The sequence below is a fragment of the Cicer arietinum genome, chromosome 6, assembly GCF_000331145.2.
Source record: "Cicer arietinum cultivar CDC Frontier isolate Library 1 chromosome 6, Cicar.CDCFrontier_v2.0, whole genome shotgun sequence".
NCBI lineage: Eukaryota > Viridiplantae > Streptophyta > Magnoliopsida > Fabales > Fabaceae > Cicer > Cicer arietinum.
In genome coordinates, this window is record NC_021165.2 from 70707203 (window position 1) to 70717786 (window position 10584).

Sequence of the window (10584 nt, forward strand, 5' to 3'; positions counted from 1 at the left end):
GTACTAATAATTTGATCCTATAAAAATGACTATACGTTCATAAATAAAACAAATAAAATTAATTTACGGTTTTGTGTGTATATTGAAGTTGCGGTGATTGTGATTTGTGACGCAATAATAGACAAAAATGACAAGTTAAAGACGGCTGAGTTGTCTCATTTAGCGGTTAGCAGATGTAATATAGTATTGATAATTAGCTAAAGCAATACATTATAGGAAAATTAAATAGTATATTTATGAAGAAAAAGTCTAGTATATTATGTTAATATTTTTTCTTTCACCAGAATTTCTCGTCAAAATATATTATTAAATATATAAAGATTTCACCTCAGTGTCTCATTTTTATAATGTACAATTGATTGATTTTAAATGCTATGTTTGGCTCAAAATATAAGAAATACTTAATCAGGGTTGTGGTCCACAAATGTAAGAAATATTCTTTTTATAAAAAATATTATAAATACTTATAAAGATGATGTTAAAAATATTTATAATAAAAATTAAATATTTGTAACAATATAACGATAATATAAAAATTATTCACAATAGCAATAGATATAATTAAATCTATAAAATAAAATAAATTTTAAGTTTTTTTTTTAAGATTATAATTAAAATTAGATCCCACTAACTAAAAACTCTAATTAAAATGAAGGAATATACATGACTAATTAATTTTAATTAATTCGGATAACTTTATCACAATTTAAAACATAAAATAATGCTATAAGTAGCGGCAATATGAATGTGTATTTCCTCATATTGAAGAATGTGTAATCTAAGCTAAGGTAGCTAGCTCTTGACTTGAGCATCACTCATTACTACGCACACAAATCTCTCGGTGCGTGATTTTCCTTTTCTTTCATTAATAATTTGGTAGAATCATCTACAATACAAGGTTTAGTTATTATATATGTTATTTGGTTAGAGTTAGATAATTTTAATAATAAAAAAAGAAAAAGAAAGATGTGGAGGCTGAAAATAGCAGATGGAGGGAAAGATCCATACATATTCAGCACAAATGAGTTTGTAGGGAGACAAATATGGGAATATGATTCAGAAGCAGGAAGTAAAGAAGAAAGAGAACAAGTTGAACAAGCTCGTCTCAATTTCTATAACAATCGCTTCCAAGTTAAACCTTGTGCTGACCTCCTTTGGCGTTTTCAGGTATCTATACTAATATTTTTATTCTTATTCTTATATATAAACTCTATTAATTAATTACGAAAATTCAAAACATTCAATTTATTACTAATTAATATTATTTTTTTTAAAAAAATATTTGTTATTACTATTACAATCTTATGTTTTTGAAACAGAAAATTAATTAATATTTATATTGTAATACTTATTGTATATTATAAAAAATACAAATTAATTATATTAATAAAAGAATTTAATGTAAGTCGAAAATTTAAATAGAATTTTATAGAAAACAGATTCTAAAGGGCATGACTAGAATGATATTTTAATTTCATTTCACGTCACCACCGTCACCGATTACCATTTTCCGACACAATCTAATCTCATCGATCCTTTCATTTACTTTATTTTATTGTATACAGTAGTAAAATAAATGTATATTAATTATATTTAGATAAGATAGATTATACTTTTCGTCTAAAAAATAATTGAATATATGCTAAAAAAATATAAATAAATTAAGAATATATTATTTTTACTAAATTTTGTGTATTATATATATATAGTAAAAATTAAATTTAATTATAATTTTGGTTCTCTATTTAAAGTTGAATTATGAAAATAATATTTTAATTTTATTTTTTTTCATTTTTTATTTTTCAATAAAATATTTTATCAAAAATTAAGATTTATGATCATAAATAGTGTGGTAGTGTGGTGTGACTTAAAAAAACATACTTCATCGATTTTTAAATTAATATTTTATTTAAAACAAAAAAAGGAAGACTATTTTTGTGATTCAATTAAAATAAATAGATTAAAACTGCAGTTAAATCTAAAAATTATTATATTAAAAATAATGTAAATAATATTAATTTAAAAATACAATTAAAAGATTCATTAAAAATAAAAAAATCAATAATTGTTTTTTTTATAAATAAAAGATAGAGTAATAACTAGTGTACAATACTACTCTGTCTAATTAATTTGTTTACAATTTATTTTGTCGTAAACAGAGGATTTGAAGTTGAAACCTCTTTCACAACCGTCAAAGTTAAACCTATTTATTACGTATCTTTCACATTCGCATTTTTCCTTCGAAACAACATATGTGTGACCCTTTTCTCACGTGCATCCATCATTTCGATTACAACAAGGATGAATATACCTCCACAATTTTCATATATGTAATTCTAAATATTTTATTTTTTCTCAATTTCTTTTTATCACAATACTATTATATCACATTTAAAAAAGAAATTCATATTCACAAACATTTACGAATAAAATTTGTTTTTATATACAACAGACACATAACAAATAATTTAACGTATATTTGCTCATAAAATAAACAAATATTTTGATTATTTATTAATTAATTAATCGTGAGACGGATGTAATAGTATTTATATTTAGAAATATATGTATCCGATAATAAATCAGTAATATTAATATATTGTAACATTTTTTTGTTTATATATTAATAATTTTATGATAAAATTTTGTTATATTTATTTATTAACGTATTAATGTATTTATATATTAATATATTTTTTAATCGACAAAACCAAAAAAAATCTAAAAAAATGTGATTAAAAAATATATCAATTGACATATTTAAAAATCAAGTATTTGTTAAACGGATATCTATACAAGTATAAATAGAATATAAATATTATTTCTATGCAATAGTTGAACAGTACGTAGTATACGTAATAGTGATCGAGGACGTCTTATATAGACACAACCTTAAATTAAAAATGTTCGGACATCCAATATACAAATAAATAAAAATTAAAAGAGAAGTCATGTCATATCATTTAACTTTTTATTTATCTTATTTGTGTGTGCGCTCAAATATTTTTTATCTGTCTCGTGCCCAAGTAACTATTTCTCATAAATGATACTAACATTTGATAATTTGTTTATCATCTACTCTCTTTTATTTTTCTAAATAGGTTCTACGAGAAAATAATTTCAAACAAACAATAGATAGTGTAAAGATAGAAGATGGAGAAGAGATAACATATGAAAAAGCCACAAGTGCATTGAGAAGGGGCACACATCATCTAGCAGCATTGCAAACCAGTGATGGCCATTGGCCTGCTCAAATTGCAGGTCCTCTCTTTTTCCTTCCTCCATTGGTGAGTACTCACTAACTATATTTAAATGGTTTTTTAATCATATATTTAGATATAAATGTTACAAAATCCACCTTTTAAGGTAAATTTTATGTTAAAATTAGGGATAAATATAATTTTGATTTTTTATCTTTTACTAAATATTCGTTTTGATCATTTATTTATTTTAATTTATTTTTGTATTTTATATTTTATAAATGATGAGTGTTAGTTTTTTTAAAATATTTTTTTTATCATATGCATTTTAAACAACTGTATAATTATTGTCATCATTGGTTAAAGTCTAATCTTGGATCATTTGTAAATTTAATTGTGCAACATTAACAAAGACAAGATGAAAATTCAGATAATTTTGATCAATGTTTTTAATTTCAAAGGATTTACATGTTTGAAAGTATGCAAGAATAGTTTTTTCAAGTGCAAATATATTATTGAGTTAAATAGACATTCTTTTGAAAGAATATTATAGTGAATAAATATTGTCACTTGTTAGAAAGAATTTCAATGATGTTTTTTTAGCTTTTGTTGTGATTATGACAAAAAACTAAAATGTATCAGTATCACTTATAAAAGATAAATAATAAAAATTAATTAAAAAGATATTAAAAACTAAAATAAATAAAAGATAAATAATCAAAATTATATTAAGTCTTAATTCTTCACTCTCCAATGACAAATATAATTAAAGGGGTCGCTTATTTTTAAGGTCTCCTTACCGTAGATGTTCTAATACTCACATAATAAATAAATTTTCAAAATGATAAATTAATTATCTGTGATAATTTTATGAGATTTTTTTCTTGTAAGTTAATTTTAAAATTTTGCATCTAAGGGTGTAACATAAGCAAACATTAAAAAATTTATTGTGTTAACTTTTTATAATTTTATTTGGAGACTAAAATTGCTTACGTGATAATTTTGTAATGCATAAAAAATATAATTTTTTTATAGTAACTAAAAACAAAATTTAAAATTTTTACAAAAACTAAAAACTTATTTAATCTTAATAATAAAATAGTAATAGATTCCATTGTTGGGTAGTGGATGAAAAGTGTGACATAGACATTAACATATTTGTATTCAATTCCCTCTTAAAATCATGTTTAGTAAGGTTAATTAAGCACAAGTTTATACTATTAATTTTCTACTTGATCAAAATATTGTAGGTTTTTTGTGTCTATATAACCGGACATCTTGACTCGGTATTCTCAGAAGAGCATCGCAAAGAGATTCTGCGTTACATTTATTGTCATCAGGTACACATGATCATTCAATTTACACACATATTTACCCATTTAAGTGAAGTAACAATGTCAATTATAAGGAAGAGGAGTTTGAATTATAATTGCCCCTTTTTAAAAATTTATGTTTAAAACTGAAAGTTTGACTCACGATTGTTCTTGGTTATAAACAAAGATTGATCTTGGTTAGTAGAAAACAACAATATCAAATTAATCAATATGAAATCTGATTGTATAGCATAAAATAAACAGAGACATAGATAGAGATAATCACGCAAGCATGTATCCTGGTTCACCCAAACACGAGTTACGTCCGGTCCTCACAAATGTGAGCTTTTCCACTATGTGCTCAAACGCAAGATTGTTCTTGGTTGTTGCACAATTTTTCACAGATCAATCTTGATCTTTACACTGTTTCTACCTTTCTACCTAGAAATAATTTCTTCAAGTTTACCTTAACTATTTCAGAAAGGATTTTTTGAACTACCTTTTAAAACATAAAAGGATTTTACAAACTACTCAAGTTTATGTTAACACAGTAACCTTGAGTTTACAAAGTGATGATTTAAAGAAGGTTTAGAATCTGGGTATTTACTCAACTCTTGTTTGAGAAATAGATTCTGTAAATAGAACTCAGTTGATACTGATTCACAACACAAAGATTAAAACAACAAATTTTAAGAATGATATCAAGACACTTGAGTATGATTGATACTTTTCTTGGCACTTTGAGTTGTGTTTTGTTCTTTATCCTTAAGGTGTATTTATAAGCTTCAATAGACCTTTAGGACAACTCATATGTCCGTTGAAATAGGGCCAGCTGTCATTAAGGAGTGGTTGGAAAAAGCCAGTCATAAAGCAAGAGTGTTCATGCTAAAACCAAGAACGTTCTTGACATCCAATATCGTTCTTTGAATTGGTTGATGATGAACTGACTTGTACTTGTGGTTGTCAGTTGTTCTGAGTTGAGTACTTGCTTTTCAGTCACGTGTGCAGGTCTAGATGACAAGTATAATCAGTAGTGCACTTTACAATATGTTCTTTTGTACTTTACAGCATGTACCTTTGTACTTGCACTTGCCTCACATGAAGAATGATCTTGCTTTAATCTTAAAACTCAGCATGTCTTTGATTCTTTGAAATTCTTGAATAATCATGACTTAGATTGATCCTTGCTTATTCTCTAATGAAGATATGAGATGAATAAAGTTTCAGGATCCAATTTCTAATAGAGAAACTAATTGTTCTTGTTTCTGCCAAAAACGAAGATCGATCTTCGTTTTTCAGAAATACTTCAAGATCAATCCTCGTTTTACTGCTTTTGCTTTCTTTGATTTTAATGTGATTTGCTTTGTAATGTTTGATACCTAACTTGTTTAACACACTCAAATGCACATGTTAAATATCAAAACATTTAGAATCATAATTAATAGTCTTTAATTAACCTTTTGTTTAATTATCATCAAAACATTTAAATTGAAATTTTGTCTTTAACATTAAGCACGATACACGAAAATATAATTACTTATTTTGCTTAATTAACCATGAAATTGGAGATTTCTTCATGGTGTTGGTTATGTACAATAGATATTTACCATGTGGTTTTCATTTGAAGAATGAAGATGGAGGTTGGGGGCTACACATAGAGGGTCATAGCACCATGTTTTGTACTGCACTCAACTATATATGTATGAGAATTCTTGGAGAAGGGCCTAATGGAGGTCTAGACAATGCTTGTGCTAGAGCAAGAAAGTGGATTCGTGATCACGGTGGTGTAACACATATACCTTCATGGGGAAAAACATGGCTTTCGGTACCATTCTTTTTTATTTAATATAAGAATTCATAAACTAATTTACAAGTATGTATGTTACTAATTTGAATCTATCATAGATACTTGGAGTGTTTGATTGGTGTGGAAGCAACCCAATGCCTCCTGAATTTTGGATCCTTCCTTCATTTCTTCCTATGCATCCAGGTTAAAATAACTAATTCTGTTTTGTATGTGAAATGAATTGTTGAATATACAATGTTTATTCTATCTCATTTTCACATTTATAAATTTCAGCTAAAATGTGGTGTTATTGTCGATTGGTATACATGCCTATGTCTTACTTGTATGGGAAGAGGTTTGTGGGTCCAATCACACCACTTATTTTACAGTTGAGAGAAGAACTTCATACTCAACCTTATGAAAAAATTAATTGGACAAAAGCACGTCATCTATGTGCAAAGGTAATAGTCATTGTATTTAAATGACCACAATGTTTAAATTTATATATCCTTTTTAACATAAGAGGAATAATGATTCATTTTATGTCTCACAGGAAGATCTTTACTATCCACATCCTTTCATACAAGATTTGATATGGGATAGCTTATACATATTCACTGAGCCATTTCTCACTCGATGGCCTTTCAACAAGTTGATAAGAGAAAAAGCTCTTGAAGTAACAATGAAGCATATCCACTATGAAGATGAGAATAGTCGATACATAACCATTGGGTGTGTGGAAAAGGTAAGTATATAGCATGACAATTAAATATAGTGATTATTCAAATATGCTATTAACATGTATATATTTATTAGGTTTTATGTATGCTTGCTTGTTGGGTGGAAGATCCAAATGGAGATGCTTTCAAGAAGCATCTAGCAAGGATTCCAGATTATTTATGGATTTCAGAAGATGGAATGACCATGCAGGTATATTTATAAATTCATCATATTTCAGTACAAATTAATTATTAGCATATTACTATTACTATTGAAATTGATGGGAACATTCCTCAAAATAATTTACTGACAGAGTTTTGGTAGCCAAGAATGGGATGCTGGTTTTGCTGTTCAAGCTTTGCTTGCCACAAACCTAATTGAGGAAATCGGTCCTGCACTTGCGAAAGGACATGATTTCATAAAGAAATCTCAGGTATGCTTAATTTTGATGACAAACATATAACATAATCACAATTTTGATTCAAATTGAAAGAAATTGGTAAGTGAGGTAGTTGAGGTACTTAGTTTTTTCTTTTCTTTTTGATGAGATGAGGCCTCTCTTAATTAAATGTTGACTTAACAACTAATTAAGTAAATGATGATTTATTATCTAATTACTGAGTAGAACAATTATATTATTCTAATTGGCACACATTTATTATTGCCTATTTAGATGATGTTCATTAGGCTTTTGAACAATATGTGTGCTAGTTTGAACTTGCAATGCAACTTATACTCTGATTTCATAGGTCAGGGAAAACCCTTCCGGAGATTTTAAGAGTATGCATCGTCATATTTCTAAAGGTTCGTGGACCTTCTCCGATCAAGACCATGGATGGCAAGTTTCTGATTGCACCGCAGAAGGTTTGAAGGTAACTAACATCATAGATTGTGGACGGCTTAATTTGTTATTGAGCATTCTCAATTAGAACAAAAGTATGCTAATAGAGGTAAAATGCTTGGGTATATATTTCAGTGTTGTCTACTTTTATCAATGTTGCCTCCAGAGGTTGTGGGAGAAAAGATGGAACCAGAAAGGTTATATGATTCAGTCAATCTCCTTTTGTCACTTCAGGCAAGTATTGTTAAATTAATTGATTATTTAGTTACCGATGTTCCTACTTTCTACTTGATCTTTGATCAACAGAAACTTCATTTTATTATTATTATTATAGAGTAAGAAAGGGGGTTTGGCCGCATGGGAGCCAGCAGGAGCTCAAGAATGGTTAGAAGTAAGTATTGTATAAACATGTACGCATTCATGGATGAAAGCCATTCACTAGTTAACAAACTAATTATCTTTAGTATTTATTTTCAGCTACTGAATCCGACGGAGTTTTTTGCGGACATTGTAGTTGAGCATGAATATGTAGAGTGCACGGGGTCGGCAATTCAAGCTTTAGTTTTGTTCAAAAAACTATATCCAGGGCATAGGAAGAAAGAGATAGAGAATTTCATTGTGAATGCAGTTCGATTCCTTGAAGATACACAAACAAGCAATGGTTCATGGTATGGAAACTGGGGAGTATGCTTCACTTATGGTACTTGGTTCGCTCTTGGTGGTTTAGCAGCTGCTGGAAAGACTTTTACCAATTGTTCTGCTATTCGCAAAGCTGTTCAATTTCTTCTTACAACACAAAGAGATGATGGTGGGTGGGGGGAGAGCTATCTTTCAAGTCCAAAAAAGGTTCATAGTGGAATAATTATTACTAATTAAAAATAATTATCGATCATTGGCAATTTCAACATGAACTGACAATAATTATGATGTAATAATGCAGATATATGTACCTCTAGAAAGAAGTCGATCCAATGTTGTACATACTGCATGGGCTCTTATGGGTTTAATTCACGCTGGCCAGGTTTGCTTTCCATATGTGTGATTAAATTAAAAGTTCAAATACTTATTTGGTTGCTAATCAATCCTAAAAAAATTGTTTTTCTCTTTCTTTTCTAATTCTTATGTACAGGCAGAGATAAACCCTACTCCTCTTCACCGTGCTGCAAAATTGCTCATCAATTCTCAGTTAGAAGAAGGGGATTGGCCCCAACAGGTTCATCTTGATCCTTTGATTTTAAATAATATGAGCTCTTTATTATTCTTAGCTCATAATAACAAGTTTCATTACAACTTATGTAAAGATAATATCCAATCCTTATAATAAATTTCAATTATTTTAAATTTATCAAATCGACATACTAACTATTTTATTGTCCTATATACTACAGGAAATCACAGGAGTATTCATGAAAAATTGTATGCTGCATTATCCAATGTACAGAGATATTTACCCATTGTGGGCTCTTGCTGAGTATCGTAGACGGGTTCCATTGCCTTCTACTACAGTTTAACTCGAAAAGATATGAACACAAAAATGTCAAAGTCATCATATCAATAAAGAAATAATCACGCAAATTAAGCCAATCAATTGAGTTGGGCTTATTTCCTACATATATTGATTATCATAATTTAATATGTATAAAATGAAGAATTGTGACACTCATTGTGAGCTTTAGGAGTACTCAAATTTCTAAACGTTGATCAAAATAGATTTTGATTTTTGTAAATTCGCAAATAAATCATTAAAATGATAAAATGACCTTTAAAATAGTTCTTCTATTAACTTATGTTGTTAAAAGTTATAATATAACATATTGATTGAATATGCCACTCCTCCATGTCGATCTCACATGGAAAACTAAATGTTTATAAAATTTAGGACTGTTAGAGTTCGTTCAAAGCTAAAACATGTCCGAATAAAATAAGACTAAAATATTTTGTATATTTAATTTCGAAACAGTTTTCCCCTAAAACTCAAAGCAAACAAAAATAAGTGTGAGAGAATAATATGTCTAAATATTATTAGAAAATTTTATTTGAATTTATATTTAAATATATTTTAGATTTAGAATAAGATATCATTAGAATATATAATTAATATTTTTATTTAGAATATGATATATTTTTATATTATAATTTTACTCTATATATAGAGTGATGATTAAAAATTAAAAATATAAGATTTTACGAAAAAGAAGATATTTTTCTATACAAAATATATCAACATATAATCTTTCTTTTGCAAGTACAATCTTAAAAAAAAAAACATCAGGTTTATAATAATTGTTTTAGTTTTAAAAATAACATGTAACTAATCATTGGACATCATCATCACTCCAACAACCACTAACCATAGGACAGATCTTCTGTAGGACAAGGGGTGGCCATGACTATCCCAAGATTTTTTAAATTTTTAATAAATAGATATATTATGTTGAATATTTTTGTATTATATTATATTATATATATATATATATATATATATATATGGTTCGTTAAATATCTTAAGAGTTTAAGTGGTTCAAGCGTTTTTGGTTTAGCGAAAGTCTATAGTTCGAAGGTGAGGTATGGTTTCCAACCCAAGATAATTAATATAATATGTGTTCAAATTCCAACTATACGAACACAAATATTATGTAAAAATTTCGAAAAGCTAGATTGTATCTTATATTTTTTAATGCTCCCTCAATAAAAATTAACCACAATGGATTTCATTTTGACCAT

General features: G+C 27.5%; 1 protein-coding gene across 2 annotated transcripts; it reads left to right on the plus strand.

Moving 5' to 3' along the window:
* Window positions 1-748: 748 nt before the first annotated feature.
* Window positions 749-9658, plus strand: LOC101507549 (beta-amyrin synthase). 2 transcript variants are annotated; one of them, XM_027335420.2, is made up of 17 exons: window positions 749-841; window positions 929-1167; window positions 3102-3287; window positions 4451-4540; window positions 6141-6338; window positions 6419-6503; window positions 6594-6760; window positions 6853-7044; window positions 7116-7229; window positions 7333-7452; window positions 7769-7891; window positions 7996-8094; window positions 8195-8251; window positions 8338-8706; window positions 8801-8881; window positions 8990-9073; window positions 9249-9658. In XM_027335420.2, exons 2-17 carry the CDS (start codon window positions 967-969, stop codon window positions 9369-9371), a joined length of 2289 nt encoding a protein of 762 aa, XP_027191221.1. In that variant the 5' UTR covers window positions 749-841; window positions 929-966; the 3' UTR covers window positions 9372-9658. The 2 variants fall into 2 exon arrangements, with proteins under 2 accessions (XP_027191221.1, XP_073226553.1); XM_073370452.1 differs by having other exon boundaries at window positions 750-1167.
* Window positions 9659-10584: the final 926 nt, after the last annotated feature.